General features: G+C 48.3%; 1 protein-coding gene across 1 annotated transcript; it reads right to left on the bottom strand.

Annotated features, from left to right (window-relative positions):
* Positions 1 to 12,301: 12,301 nt before the first annotated feature.
* On the bottom strand, positions 12,302 to 21,958 carry FZD4 (frizzled class receptor 4). Its single transcript, XM_037523111.2, is given in 3 exon segments — positions 12,302 to 19,686; positions 21,666 to 21,931; positions 21,934 to 21,958. Coding segments are annotated over 3 exon segments (1,620 nt in total). The 3' UTR covers positions 12,302 to 18,357.
* Positions 21,959 to 26,229: the final 4,271 nt, after the last annotated feature.

The following is a 26,229-nucleotide window of genomic DNA, read 5'->3' on the forward strand; positions in this document are numbered from 1 at the left end:
AAACTGCTGACACACACAATATAGGTATTCTTAAGTTCATTTTTAAGAAACCAGACACAGAAGTGCATATACTGTATGATTCCATTGACAAGAAACAAAATCCATATATTAAAAGCAAATCTATAATGAGAGAAATCAGGAAATAATTACCCAGAGTTAGAGATAAATTGACTGGAAAGAAAAATAAGGGAACAAGGAACATGTTCTGGGGATGAAAATGTTTTATATCTGGTTGTGCCCAGCAGTTGCTCAGTATGTACAACTGTCACAACTCATCAAAGTGAACAACTGAAACACATGTTTTTCATTGCATGCTGAGTGTGCATCAATTGTAAAAAGAAGAAAGAACAGACATGGAGAAAGGCAGGAGGTGATTAAGTAACCCAGGAAAAAGGTGTTGGTAGCCCTGTGGCCTATCATGGGATCAAATGAAATAATGTGTATTAGGCAGCAAACTATAAGGCTCCCGACAGACCATAAAGTGCTTATAAAATGAACCAGTGCAAAGTAAGAATATAGTCGAACCAACCCACATCAAATCTTGGAGGTAACTGTGGACAATCTGCATTGCCTGAGGCCATCCTGTTAGTTGCAATGAAGGACTTGGAGTGATTAATCATGATTTTTTTTGTTGGTTTGTCACCATTTGGCAGGAAATGGATCCAATGGCTGCCAAAATTCATCAAAATACTTGATCTTACGGCAAGAAAAAAAAGGGAGGGGTTTCCAGAGCTGCTTTTGCTGGGAGTCTTTTTGTTGAAAACTGGGCTTTCCCAAACAAACAAACAAAAAATACACCCAGCAGCTGGACTTGAGTCTTGAATTTATTTTTTGGATAATTAAGGTTTGGAGGGCTGAGAAAGGAAAGCAGGTTGTCTCTTCTTTGACTCAGGGAACTTAACAGTGACATGACCACCCAGCGTTCAGGAGAGTTTGCTGGGAGCTGGGAGTATAGGAAGTATGCACTGGCTGGAAGCATCTGCAATCTGGGTGCGGACAAGTTTGAAGAAATAGGTCTATGGCAATCAGTCAGGAACTGTCTGAATGGATGTTAGTCACCACTTAACTGAGTTCATCTCTTGTGTGTGTGTGTGTTCAATGTTAATATATCCTATAAGTTTGTTTTCATTTGGCATTAATTTTTTTTAAAAAAAAAAAAGCCACTTTGAATGAGCAGACACAGCTGGGTCTCCTCCTCCTCCACGCCATGGCTGTTAAATGCCCTGACACTGTAGTTGGACCTCTGTCCATAAAGAGGAGTCATTCCAGAGCAAGGCAGGGCCTTAGATTCCAAGATCCTCCAGGGGTTTTAAAGAGCCTCTTCTGAACTGCGGTGGCCATTTGTCATATTTTTTTTTATCATCTAGTAACTGTTTCCAATCCTTCTCTCTAAAAGTTGAGTTCTGCTATGGTTTCTCTTGGTGTGAGGTAAGACTCACCTTCCACATCACAAGTGGACAGGATCACACACACACACACACACACACACACACACACACACACACACACGCTGTTGGTCCTGAATCTTAGCCCACCTGGTGGCCTTCCCTTTAGCTGGAAATATCAGGGAAGCATACAAGAACAGGACTGCAGTTGGAAGTTATCCACAGAGACACCTGGAAGCCATTTGTTGAACAGTATCAGAGCCTGGGTCCTGGCCAAACTCCTACCACCAAGTCACTGTCGCTGCGGCTTCTCTGACAGGGCTCTCTGACTCCACTTCTTGATGGGAAGCGGAGCCTTAGGAATTATTATTTTCACATGACAAATTTTCATCTGAGTGAAAACTTAAACCCGGATCTTTCCTGTGCCTCGCTGCTTCCTTCCTCGCGCAAATATTTTCCCTAATTTTCACCCATTTCTAAACCTAACTCTCTCTACCCTCCAATAAGCCTCCAGTTAATGTCCTCCTAGTTCAGTTATCCAGAAGCTGTTATCATTGCTGACATCCAAGATGAACACATAATCATAAGATAGTGGGGGCCTCCCTGCTGACCTAGGAGTTACGTCTCAACGCTATCGCTGCTGTGGCCTGAGTTCGATCCACGGCCAGGGAGCTGACCCACATAAGGTGCAGCAGATGTCTCCAGTCTCATCTGCCGCTCCCCTTAGTGTATTTTAGTAGATTTGCCTCTTCTGCTCCCCACTCTGAATCCTCTCAACCCCGTACTTCAGGCCTACACCCCAGCGCTACTCAAAAAAAAAAAAATCATAAGATACTGGTTTCATTTCCCATCTGAAGCACTTGCAGAAATACTTTCAAGCAGAATCCCAGATACTCAGATCCCAGAGTTCACTTTGGGGCAATGGCAAGACACCTGGAAGAGTGGGTATGAGAGTGGAATAAGAGGAATAAGAGACAAAGAGAAGCACCACCTGTTCCTCATCTCCCCTGACAGCGCTGAGCCTGCGAAGATGGTCAGTGTGGCAGGAGTTCTGACGGATGCCAGCTTCTGTGCTGCCCTTGTGGTGGCAACACAGGGAGGGAGGTGTTCCTACCTGAGAAGTGAAGAGAGAGTTGGTGAAGCTAAGAAACTGGGGATGGTCACAGCTCAGGGGTGGAGAACAGCACGAGCCAGGCCCACGCTCCACTGTCCTTTGCACAGTATCTAGAGCGGTGGACAATGCGAGCGAGTCATGTGTTGTTTTGCTTTTTAATCTTAGGATGTCAGAGCTGGGCCTTGGCCAGGATTTGGAATGTGTTCACCTGCCTAATATATCAAGGTCACTGAAGCACGTATTTGCTTTTAAAACAAGATCGGAAGCTTTCCTGAGCCTATGAAGAGGAGGGCTGAGGGGCAGCAGGGCCTGTTTTATGTGGAAAGGATCTGAGTTAAGTGTAAATTTGAGACTATTTGCTCATATTACATTCTACGGTTGCTAGTCGCTTCTGTGTCTCTCATTCCATTTATTTCTCCCACGTTTGGCTGAGAAAACTGACACCTAGGGCTTGAATTGACCTGTCCATGTTCATACAACAAATCACCTTCAGAACCGAAACTCAGACCCACATAAGACCCAGACCACAGCACTGTGACCCCAGATCTCAGCGCTGTGACCCCCACCTCTTCCTTCCTGACATGAAAATGACTAACACACCAATTGAACCCACCAGGGTGACTTGAAATGATTTGCTCAGATGCTTTGATTAAGCCTCCTGGGGTTATTCAGATAAACATCAGCCCCACATCTCTCTCCAAATACATTCTGTCTGTTTCTATCTCCGTATCTTTATTTCTTCATTCCCTGTGCACCCGCCTGCTCTGTTTATTCCTCCCTCTTCCATTTCTCTTCTCTTGTTTCCTCCCTGCCTTTGCTCCACTCACATGCAAACACGCTTGTTTTCCTTGCACAGGGATGGCAGCGCACTGATGGCAGGGGTGAAATGAGGAGCATCTTTGAAATCCCTAGAAGTGGAATATTTTCTTATGGATTTTTTATTGTTTGGATTATTTCTCCAAGCTAATGGGAAAAAAAACTCTGAGATCCTGTTATCTCAGGCAAACCTGAGGATGCCTTCAAGGTTTTGTTGTTTATTTTTCCCAAGCTGGTTCCTTGCAAATGCACCCAGAAGGTCACTCGCAGGTCCCCAAGATATAGGTGTGTGATCAATCAAACCTAGGACACAAGGTCCACAGAAAATGACCTTACGGACAGAGTGGGGAAGGAGAGGAAGTCAGGGCTGCCCTAGGGCTGGGTGCCCAGGAAAGTGAGCTGATGGGAAGCTGCTCCAGGGGTTTGCGGGGGCGCTCCCAGTGTAGTCTGGTGCCAGGGACTATTCTTACCCTCTGATTTTTCACAATAAATAAATAAATAAATAAATAAACAAACAAACACATAAAACTCGCAAACACTTCTCAGATAATCTGATTGCAACTCAGTAAGCAATAAAAACTGTATTTAGTAATTACTGGGGCTGCATCCCCAGGCAATCGCTAATCCCCTCAAAACCAACAGAGGGGACTCCTGTCCTGGCTTTGTCAAAGATGGGTTTTGTGAGCTTGGGCCACTCACCTGATTTCTCTGGGCCTCAGTTTTCTTTACTGTAAAGTAAAATAATGGACTAGTTTATTCTTTCAACAAATACTTATTAAGAACATACTTTATGGGGCCTCCCCGGTGGCGCAGCGGTTGAGAGCTGGGCTGCGAGGCTGCCCACAGCCTCTGCAGCGCCAGCTCCATCCCTGGCTGATAGGTGAGGGTCCCACAAGGTGCGCAGACCTCTCCTGCGGCCCGCTGCTCCCCTCAGCAGTGTGCTTCGTCAGTCTGCCTGCTCTGCTCTCCCCTTTGGCTCTGGTGAATTCTCTCACCCTCCCGCGCTTCTGACTGTACCCAGTGCTTGTATAAAAAAATAAATAAATCATAAAAAAAAAGAATATACTTTATGACAGGTAGTGAGCTAGGAACCAAATTTTTTTTTAAAGATTTATTTATTTATGCATACAAGAACTGGGATACAAGCCAGAGGTGTGGAGGGTGAGAGGATTCACCAGAGACATAGTGGGGAACAGAACAGGCAGACTGACTGAAATACACTGCTGAAGGGAGCAGCGGATGAGACAGAAGAGGTCTGCTGTGCCATGTGGGCTGCTCCCTGGCTGGCAGGGGATCGAATTCGTGGGAGAGCTTCATAGATTGGGTCTTAATCCCTTGCACCACCTGGGAGGCCCCAAAACCAAATTTTTTTTAAAGGATAGACATAACAGCTGGTCTCATGGGGTCTCGAAGTTTAACAGAAGAAAACAAGTGTATTAAAGGAAAATAATAATATAGTTTTAAGTGATCTATTGGCACTATTTGCAGTGTGTCATATGCAGGCTATAATGGAAACAACTCCACCTACAAGCCCTTTTTGGGATTCTTCTCAGCCCTTAAAAAAGGGCTTAATAAAGTTGTATGGGTATTTTATTTGTTTTGTTTTGATCTGCTTTTCACAATTATGCATTTCATTCTTTCTCGACTAGTTATTTTAAGGCATTGTTGTCATTAGCAACCACTACCAATTACTATATCACAACTGTTCAATTGAGTTGACAATTGTAAAAGTAAAATATTATGATCACCATGACAGACATTTTAGATCTAAGAATACTGGAGCCCAGAGCTCACACATTTGGGAAGTCATGGAACTGGGATTTGAACTCCCAGCTATTTGCAACTCCAAAGTTCAAGGTCTTTCTACTACCTGGTGCTGCTCCAGATGTACATAGCCATTCAGGACATGCAACATCATTTGCAGGATCCAATGCAAAGTAAAAATACAGGGCCCTTTGTGCAAAAATTAAGGATTTCAAGATGTCAGCAATAGATTATTAACCAAAGCAAAAGGCCTTTCTAAGCAGGTGACCCTGAATGACTGTTCTTCTCTCACCCAGGAAATCTCCCCCAACAACCACAATTCCTTTTGCAGACGACAGCTCCCATCAAGAGCAAAGGCATAATAGCAATTTGCAGCCCCAGACCACAGCAGCAGAATCTTCCACTGACCACGCTTCCTGTGCAGGCTTCCTGATATTTCCCAGGGGGTCCAGTGTAGACCATTTAGGCAGAACTTCTAGGGGCTTTTGGTAGCTTTCACAGAGTAAGGATATTTTTTCATGTGGGAAAAGGTACATAGTCTCAAACTGACAAGTGTTCTTATCACACCCTCCCCTCACATTTAGGACGTGGGGAGGTGACATCAATGCAGCACAAACAGAACCTGACCAAAAGCCTCTCAGTCTCTATTTAAATTGCAGACCAGAATCTGCCTGTTCTGTTCACCACTTTCTCTGGTGAATCCTCTCACCCTCACACACCTTTGGCCTGTACCCCAGCTCTTGTATGCACAAATAAATAAATCTTTAAAAAATATAAAAAATAAAATAAATTGCAGATCAGACTTATAGGTGTGCTCTAACAAAGGGCAGAGGGAGAGAAAGTAAGAGCTTTGCATCGGCTCACACATAGGCTTCTCTCCTGAAGCCCCCAAATGCCAATGGACCCATTCGAGGTAAGGATCACCCTGTTGGACAACAGTTTTTAATCAGTGATGTTCAATTTTTTGAGATTAAAGACCCTTCTATGAAAGTGTGGGCCATCTGCCCAGAAAAAAAAAAAAAAAAAGATACAGGAGTCATAAAATATTTTGCAAACACGTGTGGACTCCCAACCTTGACCTGATTTTTTTTTTAAAGAACCTTTTAGACCATCGCTTCCCAATTATTGAATCCTACAATGTAGACCCAGAAAAAAACTTAAGAGATTATTTTTGTGAAACTGCCTACTCTTCTGAGGGTGAAACTGAGATTCTTTGGGGTAATAAATAGTTTTGTACATTTTCAAAGACCTACCCCCGATTGTCACTTTCCCCTCCAACTAGCTGCCCCTGCTCCTAATTTACTTCTATCAGAAAGTGCTAAAAATGGCTAATGAAAGGGTAGCAGGAAACGTTTGTTGGGTGCCTGGACAAGCAGGGTGGTAGGCAGAACAGTTCTGGTCCTTGAGCAGCTCACGGACAGACATACAGACAACAGACTGCAAGCACAGACCAGTGGTGACGCACAGCAGGCACCACCAGCTCTCTTGCCTGCCTCCTGAGAGGGGCCAGCGAAGGCAGCATCACCCAGGGCCTTGAAGAACATGTGTAGGACCCTGGGGGCAAAGAGCCTTGGCAGAGGGGACCAGTGTCACAGGCAGAGAAGGGGCCTGGATGTAGATTGACTGGAAATTGGTTCTGTCTGGCATTGGTGGGAGGTGAGCCTGGAAGAGAGGGGGAGGGCAAGGTGTCACACTAGGAGGCCTAGGAAGTCATGGGGGGGGGGCCGGGGCTGAAACTGAGGAAGACTGTCAGGCCGAGTGATGGATGGAGGAGTCTCTTCCCGGGGAGGGCAGGAGGCAGCCAGATAGTCATCTGTCCCCAAGGCCCTCTGCTGGGCGGGGCTGGGGGTGGGAGGCAGGCAGACTCTCTGAGATCCCTATCACTTCTCTCTTTAAAATCACTGGCCTCCAACACTGGAGAAACTGAAAAGTTCCCGTGAAGCATTCAGAGGGAAAGGGCAGTCACCCTGAAACACACATCTAAGATAGCAATGAGTTTTATTCACCAGAGAATGGAAGATCATCCCACAAATGCAAGGAAATTAATCTCTTTAAAAAATTAAAACCCCGTTGGTGCAAGGGGGTAAGCACCACACTATGAAGCAATCTGCAGCCTCTGCAGCACGAGTTCAATCCCCAGCCAGGGATATACCTGCATGGCGTTGCAGACCTCTCCAGTCTCGCCTGCTGCTCCCCTCAGCAGTATATTTAAGTCAGTCTGCCTGTTCTGTTCCCTGCTCTGTCTCTGGTGAATCCTCTCACCCCCCACACCTCTGGCCTGCACCCCAGCTCTTGTATGCATAAATAAATAAATCTCTAAAAAAAAAAAAAGTACATGTAATTGAAAAATATTTAATAAATATATCTAAAAAATTAAAACCTGGACTACGCTTAATACACTGTTGTGTTTCCTCTGCAGAATTTCATATTTTTCATTCATTTTTAAAATTGAAACAATTTTAAAAACAATTTTAGCCCTGGGTGTGGGTGGCTCTGAGGAAGTAGTGATCAAGGCAAAAGGAGGCCTCCGGAAACAGCAAATGTGGCCATTCCCAGGTCATTGCTTCTCAGGATTCCTAAGGCAGTGTGGCTACCAATAATGCCTGTAAGGGGTATATTTCTACCCCCAAAATCCTAATCACTGGGGGACTCTATGAAGCTCCGAAGCTGTTCTTCCCTTATCGACCACTAGATGTCACAAGAATTATGTTTCAAAAGCAACAAAGCTTCCAAGATGCTGACTTAAAGAAAAAAAATCCCCCTACTGCTTAGATTTTTCAGTTAAAAAAAAATGTTTTTCACAAGAGCAAAAATTGCACATGTTCAGAATTTATCTCTTCAGTAGCTGCATAACAGTTACAATTCCTCAGGCTACCTGCAAATAAGATGGGTTCTACAGGATCACGACAAATAGATTTTTGTTGAATTATCCACACTAAATATATATTGAACAGGATATTCCATTGCATTCACACTATTTATTTAATAAAAGTAATCTCTGAGATTATTTGCATTTATTTCTGAAGGAGGATGTTTTTCCTTCCTCAGAATAAGTTCAGGAAATGGGTGAAGTGTTCAGGAAGTTAGCTAAATGCTGATGTAAATCCAAAAGGAAGGTCTGTTGTTAAAAAAAAAAAAAAAGAAAAGTTAGGAAGTGCTTCTCTCTCTCTCTTTCACTTATGGAAAATGTTATACAGAATTTCTGCTTTAAAAGGAAGAGACCAGGAAAAATGTGTGTGACTGTGATATCTTTTTCTCTGGACGTGGTTAGGCTATGTAGACTTTTACTGATAACAGTTGCTGGCAAAGAAAACTGGTCAAGAAACAAAACATAGATGGGAGATGTCACTGGGAGTAAGTTTGTGATAAATTAAGCCCTGACAATGGACGTTGTATTAGCTGTTCTAGGAAGCATGTCTTGATCGGAACTTCTGAGTCCCCAGAGTGGAAGTGGGGGAGGGCCCAGCACTAAATACTCGGTAAACACTGCGCTGTCCTCACAGGGACCTGTCCCTCCCAGCCACTAACAAATGGTGTCAGGCTGACCTGGGACTGTGAAGGCGTCTAATCAGGGAAACCCAAGCTCTTCGGGGGACCTGGTCAATGCTGCAATCTGCTCTGGCCCTTCCGCGCCAAGGTGGTTATTTATCTGTAGCTGGCAGTGGAGAGAGTGTGCTGTATCAGGTGTACAAACAAACAGAAAAGCTCCTTGCCTCAGAAAGTTTAGAAAGCAAAGATTCGGCTCACTGAACAGTGCTGCAGAAGACACAGTGCTGTGGTTTCTGTGAAAACCGCGTCCTCCCTTGTAGCTCTCTTCCAAGCACCTTCATTTGGGCCTGCATAGTTTCCCGTCCAAACTGGTCAGCCTGCCTCCAGCTTGCCTTTTCTCTGGAGGCCTGTCCACACAGCCAGGCAAGCTTTGTAAAAAACACAGTGTGGATGTCAGTGAGCCTTCTTTGCTCTCAGATTTTGCCTGCTGCCCAGCACTGAGTGCAGGACAAAGTCCAGTCTCCGAGGCCCTTCCTGACTTGGCCATGCCCCATTCCCTCCCATCCCAAGAATCTCAGGCTCTGGTTACACTGAACCCACTTGCTGCCCCACACCTCCCACAAGCAGCTAAGACAAATTTATGCCCACATTTATCCCTTCCACTCTGGGTAGAAGAGGAAACGAGGGTGGGCCACACCCCTCTTTTAACTCATGTAAGCAGTTGCTGTGTGTTTATAGACTATGATATGAGAGAAGCAGGAGGATGGGGCCCGGAGGAGAGAGGCACACACACACCACCACCTCTTTAGGTACAAACTTATAAATCAGCACGTAGGCTGAAAAGGTTTCAGACGAAGCCGTCAGCTGATCCAATGATTAAATACTTCCAATGACAAAGCATGAGTAAGTTTTCATTTTTTGACATATTGAATTCAGAGGGTGGTTTTGAGAAGCAAACGTGGTTTCTAGGATATCCCCCCCCTTTCTTTGCCCCTGTACCCCTCCCTTTCTGACACACTTACCTGGTGCAGGCCCTGTGCCCACAGTTCGGGGATGGCTTTCCCACTGTGCTCAGCTCTCGGGAGCTGTTGGGCCACGCTACACCGAGACCCTGGAAATTTAGGGAGAAATTACATAGTAAACGTGATGGGACCAGAAGCACTGATCTTTTGGAAGCAGGATAGAGGGGACAATTGGTTTGCTGCCATAAACTTCTAGAGAGAAAGGTCGTGTCTTATTTATTTGGTGTCCCTGACAGGCCTCTCCAGGGACAGTGGCTGGCGCATGATGGACCCTCATTCAGCTATTCAACAAATATTTACCAAGCAGCGGAGTATTTGTTTTACCAGGTTTAGAGTTTTAAGTTTGGTAATAGCAGCCGAATTCTTTCTCCATTTGTCATCTGCACTTTTGGACTCTCAGACCTTGTCTTTCATGGAGATTTACAATCAATCACGCCCTCGTCCCCTTCCCAGCCCATCCCAGTAGTCTGCAGACAGAAGACTTGGGCAAATATTTGTTGGGAAGGAGGAGGAAGAGGAGAATAGAGACAATTTAAAGATAAGCAGTGCGATGGACAGGTGACTGATCTCATGCCTATCTTTGAGGCTGAAGAATGCTCTCTGGAGCTATTGTCTAAGAAACTTTCCAGAAATCTCTACCTCTGTGAGCGTTCTGGTCTCCTTTTGGGTGCTTTCCTTCTCGTGGCCATATTTGTCACCAAATTCCCTCAGTTTCCCCGCCTACCAAGGTGAAAACTCTCTCCCTTCTTAACTTCACTCCCGTCCTTCAATAGCTGTTTCTGAAATTTGGACCTTGTGTCAGGCCTGAGGCAAGGGCACAAAGGTAGGCACCAGGGGTGCTCGGAACCCTCCTCAGAGAGCTGGTCTGTGGGGAGACTTTTACAAAGAGCAGCATGAAGGCCCCCAAGTTAGGCTGGAGGCACAGAAGCATAAACTTGCCCATGATGAGCAGAAAAGGAAGGCAGGCCGGGCCACATAGGAGGGTCAGGGAAGTTCCCCAGGAAAGCTGACAGAAGATCTAAGTCTTCAAGGAAAACAGACATCACCTAGTTGTAGAAAGAGGGAGGGAGCATTCCAGGCAAAGGAAAACACAGATGGAGGGGCAAGGGAGTTAGAGGAAAGCATGGAAGGAACCAGGACGGATTTTTCTGTGTGGCTTATCAATTCCATCTCTTCGGTTTATACTCTACCTATTACTTCATATCAAGAAAAATGATGCAACCCTCAGACATTTTGGAGAATTCAGACAATCATTTCATCTCTCAAAGAGCAAGGCATTGATCATGTGGGCTGTTCAGGAGGTTAAGCACGTTCATGGGCTCATGGGTGTAAACAGGATAGGGTGCTTATAGGAAACCACATGGGAGACCGATGAAAATCAAGCAATTGTTATGATATGTTTTTTTTTTTTTAATTTTCTCCTTGGGAGTTTCAAAGTTGGAATTCTTTGCCATCGGAGAAGATGAGCCGAAGCGTTCTCTTAGCCTGAGGATGACACTAAAGGAAGGCCAGGGTGAGTCTAAGAATTTCACATGGGGCCAGGGCCACTTAAAATGCTCTTTGGGCTACACCATTGTGGGTCCAATATTTTCCAACATTTAGGGAAATACTCCCAGTCCTACTGCCCAGCTGCATGGTGAAGGAAACTGAGGGGAGTGCATGCCCCTCTCTGAGTGTGGTTTATTTCTGTACACAGAACCTCTGAAGACAGGGGGCCAAGGCTGACCTCTTTAGTCAAGAGTCAGCTCAACTTTAAAATTATGATTGCATGTGAAAGCTAAAATGGGAAAGAGGAAAAATCAGTTCTCAGGACAGAAATGCTAAAAACCCTTGGGCCACATTCCATCAAGGTCCTGGCCCTGCACACAGAGTTCCCATTGGGGGGTGGGTGGATGGGATGCAGCCAAGACCAGTTCAAATCAGTTGAGTGTCAGGGATGTGGGGTTTATTCCAGAGGTGTCCAACTTACAGATAAAGAAATTTACTAGAGTGGTTAAACACTCTGGTAAACAACAGAAGCTCATAGCCATACTCACAATTGTGATACCTACCAAAACATTCACCAGGTTCCAATGAACTACTTGCAGTAGTTAAAGAAATCAGATGAACAGAGCAAATATTCATTTTCTAGGGCTGTATAACAAATTATCACAAAATATCATTTGAGTGCTTACCTAATAGATCTTGGGTGGTGACCTGATAAATCACTAAACAGAAGGTTGTCTTTCAACAATTTATTCTCACACAGTTCTGGAGGCGAGAAGCTTGAAATCAAGGAGTCAGCAAGATGGGTTCCTATGGGAAGCTGTAAGGGAAGATCTTCTGTGTCTCTCAAAACATCAGGTGGTTGCTAACAATCCTTAGTAGTACCTGGTTGGCCTACAAATACAATACTATAAGATCTGCTTCTGCCTTCACTAGGTATTCTTCATAAGATACATGTAAATACCCTTCTGTTTACAAAAATACCAGTCATTGGATTAAGGCCCAACCTACTCTGGTATGAGCTCTTTAACTTGACTCTTTCCAAATCAGTTCATATGGGCTTAGAGGGTGAGGACTTCAACATGTCTTTTTGGTGGACAAGATTCAACCCACAACTAAGAGGAAAACAAAATTAAACCCCTGGGGCAAGCATTAGAAGACCTGGCTGTCTAACCTACACCACCTCAACAAGTTACCCTGGACAAGTCCCTTGATGTCTTTAGGTTTCTTAGTTCTGTCTAAAGCAAACCTGTAACTGTCCTGCTTACTTCAGAGAGGCCTCGGGAAGAAAATGAATTCATGTAAATAAAGGTGTTTTCTCTACAGAAGACACATCTGCAAGTGCAAGAGATTATTATGAATTCATTACAGATTGCATTGACTTTTCCTTAACTCCCTAACTACTTAATGAGTAGGTAATGAAATGAGAAACACAGCCTGTCTTACAAGGAAGAGAATTTAATTACATGCCTCCCTTCGTTTATGGTTGGAGATAAAAGTACAATAGCAATCTGCAGCAAAGGAGAACAGTATGGCAGATCTTGTTCCGTTGGCTTTTTACTCACACCAAAACACAGCAGTCTGCAGGTGAAAATAATGGGTGGAAAGCAACTCAAAGACAAATGAGCAGGCTAACGTTTTTGGCGAGGACTTCAGGACAAGTGTCCAGTGGCAGGGGCTCTGCCCCCTTCCCTCTGCCTTTGTGTTCGAGAACATTACTTGCTCCCCTGACGATGTCAATAATGGGTTTGACTTTTCTTTGATGACATTTCTGGATATAGAGACATAGCCAACTAGAACATTAGCTAGAGACATCATTTTCCTGGCTGATGTGACATCTCCCCGTGTCTATCACACAAAACAGAATCACTGTGCAGCCAGGAAAAGGAGAAATGAAAATCTAAAGTTAAAAAGAAAAAAAGGCCAAGCACCCTCTGCCCTTTCTAAGAGGCCTGAAGCTCCAGTGGTGACAGGTGAACTTCTCAGGCCACCACTGGGATTTGGAAGATCTATAAAAATGGCCACACTATTGGAAACGCCAAAAAGAGGTTTCATGGGGTAACAACTTGGCAACTGTAGCTACAGATTCACTTGAATGTTACTGATGACCAGTGATAAATCTTGTTGCCCCTGGACCTCAGAGGCTTGCTGACCCAGGAGAAGTCCCAAAAGGGAAAAATAGCACCAGCAGAAAGGAAAGAAAGAGGATCTCAGAAAGCAGTTTTCGGCCTACCCAGCAAACCACTCTATTTCTCACTGCTGCCTCTGTCTGCTTTCCGGGGGCTATCCTACAGATGCTGTAAAATGTCAAATCACACACCAGTTAATAAACAAAACTTTATTTTCCTTTGATACAAAAATTAAATAGCAAAGTTTATGTTTTTATACAGTGATAAATTAGAAATTTACAGTACAGACATCAATGCAGACATACTTTTGTACATCCTTACAAGCAAGGTCCATTTCCTTTGAAGTTCAGCAATTTACTTAGGGCATGTGTAGCAGAAGTTTGCCTGGTACCTCTAAGTGGAACATCTGAAAGTCCCTCAGGTTAAACTCCAGGTGGCTGGTGCTGTGGGGCAAGAAAAAGCCACTGCACACCAGAGCGGCAGCCACGCCAGGAGGCTGTGCCGCGGTTATCTTGTCCCCTATCATCATAGCTAGTAGCCCACCTTTCTTTCAAAGAACTCTAGGGGCCTTTAACTTCAGACCCTCTAAAGTCTCACAACACCCCTGGGAGGTAGGAAAAATTTCAGAGCTACCTACAGGCGCTGGGAGAGACCTAGACAGCAGCCTCCTCTTCCAAAATCCACAACCAAGCGTGGCCAAGCCCACAAGCAGGATGTGGAAAGGGTCCAAGCTAGGAGAGAGGCGGGACCCAGCCTTCGGGGCAGAGCTGCTTTGGCCCATCTCAGAAGCCTCCTGGGATACCAGCGGTCAGGTACTGAATGTCATCCGAGACCAGGGAGATACACAGCTTGGAGAATGTGCCTCACATAGGACCCAAAAAGCCTTGGTAAATAATGGGAATTTGCTGGTGCTGAGGAGGAGGAGGAAAGTAGGGTAAGTCAGAACCAGAAACAGGCTATTATGGGCACTTGAATTCCCAAGGGGAAGAGGCCTCTAGGGGGTCCGGGTTCCTGTCCCTCCTGGTACTCCAATGTGCAATGACGGCAAATGTGCATGGCGCACCCCTTACGGAGCAGCAGAGAGCACAGGTCAGGTTAGCATGAAAGAAAATTCATTATTCAGGGCTCTGGCATCTGATCCCTGGTAGGAGCAAAATGCTCTCCTAGTTTTCCAATATCTGCAAGCTGAGCCCAAAGGGAAAATGATAACCAGGGTCGCTTGCCAGATACCATGCAATGCAGACGGGGACACTGAACTCAACACAGTGAAGGACCCAGAAGAACTGTCAGCCCAGTGGTGTGACACAACTGGCTGGGAAAGCAACTCTCGCCAATCTCCCGCATAATACAAGTAAATTCAGAATGTAAGTCAATCCTGGAGGCTGCTTCCAAAGTGAGAGGCTCTCTTCCTAACTGCCGCTGTGGCCTGCTTACCAGAAGCCAAAGATTGCACTTCCCTAGTGAACTCCCCTTCAACTCAGCCTGCCCCTCCAGAGCTTACTTCCTTTGTATTCTCAGGCCCCCAGCCTGGTTCCCCAAACAATGAGCACTGGATTCAGTGACCAACAGGCTAAGTGGGGCCATGAGGCCAGGACCACAGGTGCTGGAGAGTCACAACTCAGAACCTAGATACAGAAATGTCCTGGTCTTTGGGGTGAGGCCTGCAAGTGCAGGGGCATCCAGGGAGAGGACAGTCAGAGAGCTCCTGGGGGAATAAAACGTGAGTCTCCTTCTCTGGTGTCAGGACCCTGAGTAAGCGGCCAACTCAAAAGCAGCCTCAGAGACCAGAAAACTGTCTACACAGAAGAAAATAGATATGAATCAACCAAGTAGCTCAACCAGATGGTTCTGGCCGGTTCCACCTTAGCCCACGCTCCTGCCAAGGCCTGGTCTTTGCGAAGGAGGAGGGAATCTGCCAGAGAGGAGCCTGGACAAGATATGCCCTCAGGCCCCACTGAATAAAAACTCAGGCAGCCAAGGGACTTTTGTATGAAGGTACAATCATACCTGCTTCTTAGAGATTGCTGAGAAAGAAAACCTTAGCCTTTTCCTGAGCAAGATTCTGTCTTTAAATTTACCTGCCATGTCACACCAAACACCCCAAGCCTGAACTGTACCAAGCCGTATTAGATGTGGGGGGCTCATGACCTTACAGGCAGTTTTCATAGTCTCCCAAGGGATTTGCCACAGAAAAGATGATGGAGAGTGGGTGCTTTCTGTCAAAACCCCTGTCACAGACTTGGAGGGAATCCTGGGAAGGGATGAGAGAAGCATCGAAGGTATAGAGAGACCCAGAAGAGGCTATGGCATGCGCACAGTGAAAAGACGGGAATTCGGAGGTTCCTGCACCAACAGCAAAGTCAGCACACCCAAGAGCCCCCAGTCTGGGCCAGTCAGGAGAACTGAAACCCCCTCAAGCACCTCACCAGGACTTTTCACACCATTGGCATTCAACAAAAGATAATTGATAACTGACTTTTTTAAAAACAAATGCCAACTTAAGAGGTGATGCTTCAAGGTCATTGGTAACTGTCAGACACAAAGCTCCTTCCTGAACCTGTCAACCATCTCCATTGTCTAGAATATGAAGGGAAAGGCCTAAAACCTGGTGACATTGCTAAAGCTACCAATCCAGTCTGCACCAATAGCCAATTCTGTTCAAATATTCTTTTCCCTGAGAAGGGAAGGAACTTGTGGAAGAGACAGGTCAAAACCAAGGAGGCTGTCAAGTCACAGGCTCTAGAACTTGGGCATCCAGGTGCACACAAGTATTCTTGGTACTATTATTATTATTTCTTCATTCACAAACACTAAGCACTTCATCTGGGCCTGGCCCTGTGCGAGGTGCTGCTTTGGCTGCACAATGGCTAAAACAAGACAAAGAAATGGCCTAACTATTCCTACACTCCAACAGTAAGGCCAGCGCCCCTGCTCAGTCCTTCTTCCCTTTCTGGAGTCAGCATTTCTTTTTAAGTCCTAAGATACCAGGGCGGAGCATGAGTAAGGGCAGGCCCTGCCCCTAGTCAGCTGTGGGAATCGTCCACGACAGCACAAGTTCATATTTTACATTTCATAGGCAAGGTAGAGCTAGATGGAGTTCAACTGGTCCTTCTGGGGCTCATTTCTCATGCTCCTGGAGCCTGACCCAGAGTCTGGCCAAGGTCCTCAGGCTCAGCACACACAGCAGGGGTCACTTAGCATCTCTCTCAAAAGCCCCAAAGAGTTTCCCTTCTGAAACGTGCAACAAATCTCCTGCATCTTCATCTCAGAACCACTCAAAGACAGAGGAAAGAAAGTGTCAAACCATTACCATATAGTGCAAACCAAATTGACAGAGAGACTTATTTCTAAAACTTGACCGCCTATTTGGTATTTTGAGCCCCTGGAAATGTCTGTCTTCCACGAAGAAGTGTGATAAAAGAACTTCCCTATGTGTTTTTAAAGGGGGAGAGGGAGTGGCATGAATAAATAAATAGATGAGCTGTTCCAAAGCAGTTGCTGAAGCCAAAGCAGGTATGAGTTACAAGGGAGAGGAATCTGTGACATGGCCACCAATCTGTCCTAGCGATCTGGTGACAAGAAGGCCTAAAGCAGGTTAGGAGAAAGGCCAGTTGTGATTGTAGAGAAACTGCAACTTTTGAGAGAATGCTAAGGGGGTACCCCCTTGAGAGCAACGTAGAGTATAAATTTTTAAAGCTTTGGATACCTCTGCAAAAGGCAATTAAGACCTGCGCTGTTAGAGTTTGCAGTTCATTTCATATGGTCTACACTTTATTCCCTCCTACCCAATCAAGCTCCTGGCTGGCATTCTGGCGATTCATTAAGCACCATATAAATACACCAGGCCACACTGCCTCCAGTGAAATCTTATATAAGGACGGTTTGCCAATTACTAGGAAACAATTATGCACCAAGTAGCTGGATTAGCTGTCCTTAGTTCCCTCCACAAACTGAAAAAGCCTCCATTGTGGTAAGTAAACCAGACCCTTGATAACATTCTTATGCTAAAGTAAAAAAAGGCACTATCATTCCAAGAATGCAAGTTGACCATAGTTTTAAAGTCAGTTGAGTGCACTATGTCATGGTCCAAGAATGTGCTTTTAATTGTAATTGACACACACAAATTACACAGCTAATCTGTGTGAATGCAAAGTTGCCAACAAATTTAACATTTTAGTCTTCCAGACTGGCGTCTGCATAGATGCAATCACACAAAGTAAAATATATTAAGTCCTCATTGCTCAATGCAATAGGTCTCTGGGGTCAGGAAGGTAAGTCTACTTGGTAAATCTCATTTTCCTCTGAATTAAGTGATTGTCAGGAAGCGAAATCACCCTTTCTTCCCCCTCATTAGACATGCTGCAGCGCAAAGATCTCTATAAAAATACTTATTTTGAGTCATGAATGTACAATGAAGAAAACAGCAGCTGCCTAGAACAGAGATGCTGAAATTTAAGAGGAAGAGAGAAGAAAATCCTCTGGACACCTTATGTGTGTCTGTACAGTTCTTTCTTTTGTTTGTTCAAACAATTGTTTTATGACAAAGGCACTGAAAGATCTGACACCACCTCTTGGGAGAGCAATCCACAAAGTTCTAAACGGCAGACAGTACACCGCAGAAAATGTTTATGTTAGATTGGCCAAACTATAAAAGTCTTATAACACTTCTCTGAACCCAGCGCATTTCCAGTGTTTATAGATCACTTTGCTATCTGAAAGACCCAGTTAGAATTTAAAATGTTTAAAGGGTTAAAAAAGTTCATCTTTCTCCCTGCAAACCGACAGCTCACAGCTCCAAACCCACCCTGCAGGGAAAAGCAGAGTCGCCCCAGCTTCCTGGAATCTAGGCAGGGCCCGACAATCCAAGCTGCGACCTGCTAAAGTGATCAACATTTTGATTTTTCACAGCTTTGAAAGCCTCTAACTGGCTTTTCCATTTTGGATCATTCCAAAGTCTGCAGTAAAATCATTAGTTTTACGACGCTGGGCTGAGAGAGGGGTGTGGGGGGAGAGTGGCAGTAGGTTATGAGGGACCCCTAGGTGTTGCTGGTTTGTTCAAACTGAGAGTCACTGCGTGAAACTTTAGTAGCATTTGCACTGAAATGCTGGCACTGCCCCCATGGAAGCGAGGTGCGTGTGGAGGCCGCCTGGCCTTACACCACAGTTTCATTGCCTTTCCCAGGCTTCACCCACCCATTGCCTCTCTTTTCTCTCTTTACCCTCCCAGAATTCACCAATCTGTTGGAGCACTTCTGCCACGTATGCAGAGTTTTGGCAGACCAAATCCACATGCCTGATGTGATGCCCACCAGCAAAGACATGAAAATTTTCAACATCTCAACCGCTAAATTGGAGTCATCTGCAGAAAACCGGAAGAGCGCCCAGTTGGAGATTTCATAGAAATAGCAAGCAATCACACAGGTGGCAGGAACGGTGTATAGGACTGAGAAGACCCCAATTTTGACCATCAGCCTCTCCAACTTGTCTGTCTTTGTCCCGTCCTTTTGCAGATTGGACCGAATTTTGAATAAGGCCACCAAACCCGCAGCGATGAACAAAGTTCCAATCACCAGGTAAGTGAAGAGAGGCGCCACCACGAAGCCTGTGAGGGCATCGAGGTTTTGGTTCCCCACATAGCACAAGCCCGTCAGCTCATCTGCGTCCACCAGTCTCATGATCAGGATGACAATGGTCTTCACGGCAGGGATGGCCCAGGCTGCAATGTGGAAATAAGAGCTGTGCATTTCGATGGCTTCATGACCCCATTTGAGTCCCGCTGCCAAAAGCCAAGTGAGTGTCAGAATAACCCACCAGATGGAGCTAGCCATTCCAAAAAAGTACATCAGCAAGAAAATTATTGCACATCCTGTGTTCTTAAGTCCTTCTTGGATGAGAACAGGTTCTGCTGCCTCTTCAAAATCACAGGATATCCGTTCCCGGCCTACGGTCAGCCTGACAATATAAGCAATGCTATAAATATTATAGCACATACTGAGGAAAATGATGGGGCGCTCAGGGTAGGAAAACCTGGAGGAGTCGATGAGGAAGGTAAGCACGGTGAAGGCAGTGGAGATGAAGCAGAGGCTGGCCCACACGGCCATCCAGATGTCCGTGAACTCCTTGGCCGAGCGGCTGTACAGGCCAGCGTCATACCCGCACTTGAGCACACAGTTCAGGCTCCGCTTCACCCAGATGTACTGGTCAGAATTGGCGCCCACAGAGTGGCACTCTTCCCCGGGCAGGACCGGGCTTTTGTGAGGGAGCGGCACCTCCTCATCACTCGGCCCTTCCATGCACATGTGATTGTGGTCATTCTGGGGTGGGAATTTGCTGCAGTTCAGGCTCTCCGGCCAGACAAACCCGAATTCCTTGAGCACCGGCTCACAGCGCCTCTTGACCGAAAGACACATGCCGCCGCACGGCCCGATGGGGATGTTGATCTTCTCCGTGCACATGGGCACATATACCGAGCAGAGGAAGAACTGTAACAACAATGAAATGGAGAAAACAGAGACTTGGAAGTTTGACCAAACGATCGAGCCCAGTTCAATGCTCCCAGGCACCAGCACGTCTCCTGTTACCCAGGCCTAGAGGGAATCACCTGACCTCAAGGGAGGGCACCTCATAGTTTCTCACTTACGCATTTTTCTTCTTTTGATTCTGGTGACCCTTTCCAGGAAAACACAGTACGTGAATAAAAAGAGCCCCAAAAATTCTATAACCCCCTTTCGAATAATACTTAAGGAAATTAACCTTAAAAAACTTTCCTTCTTCTCCCCTTTCAGCTACTATTTGAAGGCGGTGAGCAGCTTATCAAATGACTCAGTCATTTCAGTGATGTATTTTTATCTCCGTTTCTTTACCACCATGAAAATAAATATAAAAAAAAAAGATGCAGTCGTTTGCCTGCTATTCTCTCTCCTCGATTTTCTCCTGTTAACATTTCTTTTAATTTATCTCTTAGAATTATTATTTTTTTAACCAGCCCCATACTGAAACAGAAAATGTCCTCACTGAAACACGGCTAGACTCCAGGCTAGGCTGCAGGTCAAAGTCTCTGGTCACCAGGCTGGGTTTGGCCAGGTTCCTCAGTGAATAATAATGAAGCACAATAGGAAAATATAAATGTTAAGTCCCTGAAACTGCAGCAGCAGCAGGGGAGAGTCCAGTTGCTGTTCTCAATTCCTTCAGCATTGATAAACAGTCTGCTTGGCTCCTTACAGATGTTGTCTATGAAGTCTAGGGTTACAAGGAACTATTTTCCAGCATGTAAAGGGATCCAGTCCTGTCCTTCAAAACAGCTTGGCTGCTTCCCCAGGATACATGTAATTAAAAATATATATCCCTGCAAAGGCTGTTTCTCCAACATAATTGCCACTGATGTCAGGATATGTGCTGGTTCCAAACTGAGAGCTAGAGGATCATTTCTTAAGTTTTTATAACCTAGTTCTAAAGTTCTGAAACTTCCAAAGGGACATTTCATGAGCAACAGATCTAATCCCAACCATCTTTCTGAAACCACAATCCAACTTTTAAAATGACTTATGTAAAAACATGCACCTTGTAACTAGGCTGCCTGCCTGTTTCTTATCGCTCAGAAATTACAACCAGAACCGTGGATTTTGGAAGCTTTTAGTCTAGACAACTCTCTTTCCCCAATTTCACTCAATTCCAAATTTCTAAAAATCACTCATTGCCTCCCCAACTAAAACACAACCAGGGCTAACACTTGAAAAATATTTCCTCTCAGTTCATTTTCTTCCCCCCATGAATTGGTGGTTGTTTTTGTAAGATGATAATCACCCTGTAGACACGATTTTTTTCTTCTTTTCTATATCATTACATAAGCTTTAACATTTTTAATGGCTGGGAAAAAAATGCTCGAAATACACAAACGACCTTCCTGGAGCTTGGCCGGGCCATGCCCCTCCTCCGGGTGCCCCGCACCTCCAAGCAGTACCCTGCTCTGACCCAACCCCTTGCTCCTCCGACCTCCAGAACCCCGCGGGTCGACACGAAGAGGGGGCACTGCGCGGGGCACCCAGGCAGGAGTGTTTCAGGCAACACCCTACCGAAGGGGGGGGGAACGGCTGTAGGTGCAGAGATCCCCGGCTCCATCGTCCCCTTGCAGGTTAAAGTGCAGGGGCCACCCAGCCGGGTCCTCGGCCCAGGTACCCCGCAGCTCTGCTGGAGCTGGGGCTCGGCCAGCCCTGGATGGACAGTGGGCAGGGGAGAACATCGGCAGGGCGGGGTGCAGGGTGGGTTCCTCCGCGGGAGACGACTCACACCAGAAGCTGGTTACCAGTGCCCCAGAAGGCGCAGAGAAGTTGGGGGGGGGGGGCGCTCCAGGGTAGCTACACCCTTCAGACCAGAGGGGCAGGAGGCTCGGCCGGGCCAGGGCTGCTGGGAGTGGTGGGGCGCCTGCCCACGGGGTCCCTGGGGTGGGGGTGGGGGCGCCCACCTGCAGCTGGCTGGAGCAGCCGTATTGGATGAGCGGCGTGAAGGTGGTCAGCTGCAGCTCGGCGTCCGTCTGCAGCTCGTGCCCCACCAGGTTGGGCATCTTGGTCACGTTGTAGCCCAGGTTCTGGCACATGGCGATGCGGATGGGGTCGCAGCGCCGCTCCTCGTCGTCCCCGAAGCCCCGCGCCGGGCCGGGGAGCAGCAACACCAGCAGCAGCAGCAGCAGCAGCCACGGGCGGCGCCCGACGCCCCCGGGCGCCCCCGGACGCTCGGCCCCGCGCCCCGCCGGGCCATCGCCGGAGCGGGGGGCAGCGGCGGCTGCGCGGGCGGACACCCCCGAGCGCGAGCCCCGGGCAGCGGAGCGGGCGAGGCGCCGAGGGCGCGCGGGCAGCGGCGCGCGGCGGGGGGACTAGCCGGACGTGCCGGGGGGCGCCGGGGCGCGCGCGGAGGGGGCCATGGCTGGGGCGCTCACCGCTCGGCGCCGGCCGCGTCCGCTCGGCGTCTCGGCGCAGCCCGCCAGCCCCGCCGCGCACCCGCCGCCTGCGCAGCCGGGACCTCGGGCGGGCGGGGCGCGCGGGGCGCGGGGCGGGCGGGGCGGGCGGGGCGGCGGCTCCTCCAATGGCGCGCGGGGCGCGGGGCGGCCGCTGTCCCGCCGGAGGCTCAGGCCCAGCCCCCCGGCCCCCGCCCCCCGCCCCACGGCGGCTCCGGGCCAGGCGGGGATGGAGCCGACCGCGCGGCCCCCGGCACCGCCCCCCAGGTGAGGCGCGGCGGGGATCGGCGTCCTGGCCTCGGCCGCCCCCCTCGGGCGGGAGGCGCGCCCCGAGAGCGCGGGCCGGAGCCAGCGAAGACTCCGGACCCGCGCGTGACCTTGAGCCGGTCGCCGGCCGCGTCCTCCGCGCGCCCGCCGGGCCCGGGCCTCGGAGGGGGGGTGCGGGCGTGCCGGGCGCGGGCCTCGGAGAGGGGGTGCGGGAGTGCAGGGGCCGCGCGACCTGCGGCTGCTTTCACTTCCCCGCGCTCGGGGACCCCGGGGGGCGCTCGGCCCGACCTGCTCCTGCAGCTGCGGGCCCCGTGAGAGGAGGGGATCCCCGTGGGCGGAGGGGGTCCCCGTGAGAGGAGGGGATCCCCGTGGCAGGAGGGGGTCCCCGTGAGAGGAGGGGGTCCCCTGAGAGGAGGGGGTTCCTGTGAGAGGATGAGGCCCCCGTGGAAGGAGGGGGTCCCCGGGAGAGGAGGGGGTTCCCGTGAGAGAAAGGGTCCCCGTGAGAGGAGGGGGCTCCTGTGAGAGGATGAGGACCCTGTGGAAGGAGGGGGTCCCCGTGAGAGGAGGGGGTCCCTGTGAGAGGAGGGGATCCCCGTGGGAGGAGGGGGTTCCCGTGAGAGAAGGGGGTCCCCGTGAGAGGAGGGGGTCCCCGTGAGAGGAGGGGATCCCTGTGGGAAGAGGGGGTTCCCGTGAAAGGAGGGGGTCCCCGTGAGAGGAGGGGGCCCCCAGCAGGCGCCCCGCCGGCGGCCTCGCGCCCCCATGTCCCCGCCGTGTGGACTGGCGTTCCCCCGGGGTTCGGGAGGAAGCGAGGCCGGGACGCCCCGAGCTCCGCCCGCGCCCTTCCTGTCCGGGCCGCGGCTGCTGAGCGGGGCCAGGGCGAGGCGGGGGGCGGGGGCGCCGGGACCCGAGCGCCGGGCGCGGGCGGGGAGCCGAGGGCCTCTCCCTCCCCCAGCCTCGGGGCGTCCCTCCCCTGGTGCCCAGTCCCTCTCGCTCGCTCTTCTGGGGATCTGGGGTCACGCGCCCCTGTCCCCGCCGGGCTTTCTCTCCTCTCGCCTCCTCCGCGCAGCGCCGGGCCCGGGCGCAGGGGCAGGTGCGCACGTGAAATTCGTTTGACTGTGGCCGAGGGACTGCGCCCCTCTGCCCCTCACACTGGCCACCGGTGAAACACAGAAACGCGCGCCTTCCCGCTGGCAGCAGTGCTGAGAGTTAAGTGAGAAAATGCTGTGGAGCGCGTCGCGGTGTCGGGCACTTGCTTGTGGTGAAACAGCCACCCTCCTGTGGACCCGTCCGGGGCCCAGGACACCTCCCCACTGAAACCAAGTGTGCTGGTCTGGGTGAAGGACTGTCTGCCCCCTCTGATATCTTTTTGTCCGAAGCTTGCCTTTGTTTTCTGAGGGGCTTGCTTGTCCCCTCCCCACCAATTTAAATCCGTATTTGTATCTTCCCCTTTCAGCCAAGTTTGACATATGGCAAAGGCTTGATAAGCCTTGGAAGGACGCCTGTGGAACCCCTGTGGTGCTTACATTTTGCCTTGTATATTTCATTTTCTGTTCTCATATTGGCGGCTAAGACTTGGCTGAGGGCAAGAATGGAATCCAGTTTTTTGGTATTTGGCTCTGGGCCTAGAACTCTGTTGGCGCATAGAAGCTGCATTAGCTCCAGTCATCAGCATAACCTCCCGGGGAAGGAGGATCCCTCATCCTTTAAAGAGACGAAGAAACTGAGGCTAGAACTAAAGTGACAGAAAATGAAAGACCAACAAAATCGGTGTCAGAGGAGACCCTTCAAAGTTGAGGGTCAGGATATCTCTGCGGAAGGACTCCCAGCTGCAAAGCTTCATATTTAGCATATTGAGGTTGAATCTTTTTGTATGTCTGGGGTAAGTAGTGCATGAGACCACTGGCCTGCAGGAATGAATAAATGATCAAATGGCTCAAATCCTAGGAGCTCATAGGAAGAGACAAAGAAGAAACAGACACCTGTAACTCAGTGTAATAAGAACACAGAGAACCGAAGATAGAGGTAGCTCAAAGAGGGATGACCTGCAGGATTCTGAGCTGCTGGGTAAAACAGAGGTAGTTTGCAGGTGGCACTTGGGGTGCTGGGACATGACCTTCTTTGTGCTGAAGGTATGTGAACGTGGATTACTGAATAACGTGTTCCATGAGACCACGGCAAGGAGAAGTTATCCCTGGCACAGGGCTGGGTACACAAAACACCCTTAGGGTTGGGTGAAGGAGTACCTATAACATGCCTTATGCAGAACCCTTACTCTTGTCAGATACTGTTAACTGCATATGCTTCATATGCAGTAGCTTGTTTATCTCTCACAACATTTTGGAAATTCATGTTCTCAGAAGGTAGGTACTTTGTCCTAGATCACATGGTGACAGAGACAGACATTTCTGCTGACCCTAGAGTCTGCATGGCATTGCACTTGCCGAGGAAAGTCCTTAGCACTCCCACTGATCCAAAGCTAAAGATGACCCTTTTGTGATCCAGACTTCTTATTCCTGCTTCCAGCCTCCTTCCTTCGGCTTGCTCGGAACAACTGTCTCCTTGATAGCACTTGAAGGAGGCCCATCCAGCCAGATGCTTTTTCTGTCAGCAGCTTTTCTACCCCCCCCCCACCCCCCCAACCCCCCCCCCCCCCCCCCCCATAGAACTCATCACAGGTGTTGAACTCATCACAGGTATTTTCCAAAAAAGGGGTGGGGGGGATCACATTGCAGTGTGAATGTGGAAAGAAAACAAAGACCACAGCTTAGAGCTTGAATGGCTGGAGCCCCTTAGCCTCCCTCTCACGGAATGGTTCACACAGTTTCTAGTCTGCTCCGGGTGACAGGCATGGCATGTTTGTCTTTGTTGCAGAAAACACTTCCCAAAGAGAGGTGTTCCAAGCAGAGGGAACATCATCTATGACACAGGGTGATTCAGAGAGGAGTAGGAGGTAGGAACAAGTAAATGGGACCATCAGTTAACCTGAAGGTCAGGCCGTGGATCCCTAGTAACTCTGACCTGAATATCTGTGCAATTAGGTCCCTTCTCCACGTAGTAAAGATACAGCTATTTTGAAGCTACAGCAAACATGGCTGCTGTTGAGCTGTTGAGCAGTTGGAGTACTTTCCATTTACGTTTAATGAGCAGCTGGGTTCTAATGACATCCTGTGATGTGTTAATTTTTCAACCTGACATTTTCTGCACTAATAGATTCTTGTAATAGTTTCTAAATGAAAGGCTACATTTAAAGACTACCATTTGGGTTAAAATCCAACACCTAGAGAGTTAGGGGGCCCTAAACATCTTTGCCTTCTTAAGGAAAACCTCTCATTGGCAGTTCTTGGCTAAGCCAATTAAGTGCCCAAGTAGTCACCCCAGAGCCTGCTCTTTATTTCCTGAGAAACAGTCTAGCTCATCCATATTCAGTAGCTTCCAAGAAGAGTCTTAGTCCAACCTCTAATGAAGAAACCAGCTTCTTTGAATCTGGACAGAACATTTATAACTTACAAAGAACTGTCTTGATAGAAAATGCAACAAAGTACCTGATTGTTATCTTGTTTGGTTTTCCAGGGAAAAATTCCTGGGACTAACAACCCATAAGGACTGGGATATTTACTTCAGAAGCCAGGCCACTTCCCATGGGCTTATTAATGGTGTAGGTATTGCATCTTTCCTGACACCCAAGCTAGTTATAAAACACAATCTTATGTACTGGGCTGGGTGGAAAGGAATACTAATCTTATTCAAAGTTAAGGAATTAGGGCCTCCCTGGTTCCTCAAGGAGGAACCCATGAAGCTATCCGCAGCC

The sequence above is a fragment of the Talpa occidentalis genome, unplaced genomic scaffold (assembly GCF_014898055.3).
Source record: "Talpa occidentalis isolate TD23 unplaced genomic scaffold, MPIMG_talOcc4v2.1 talOcc4.3, whole genome shotgun sequence".
Classification (NCBI taxonomy): domain Eukaryota; kingdom Metazoa; phylum Chordata; class Mammalia; order Eulipotyphla; family Talpidae; genus Talpa; species Talpa occidentalis.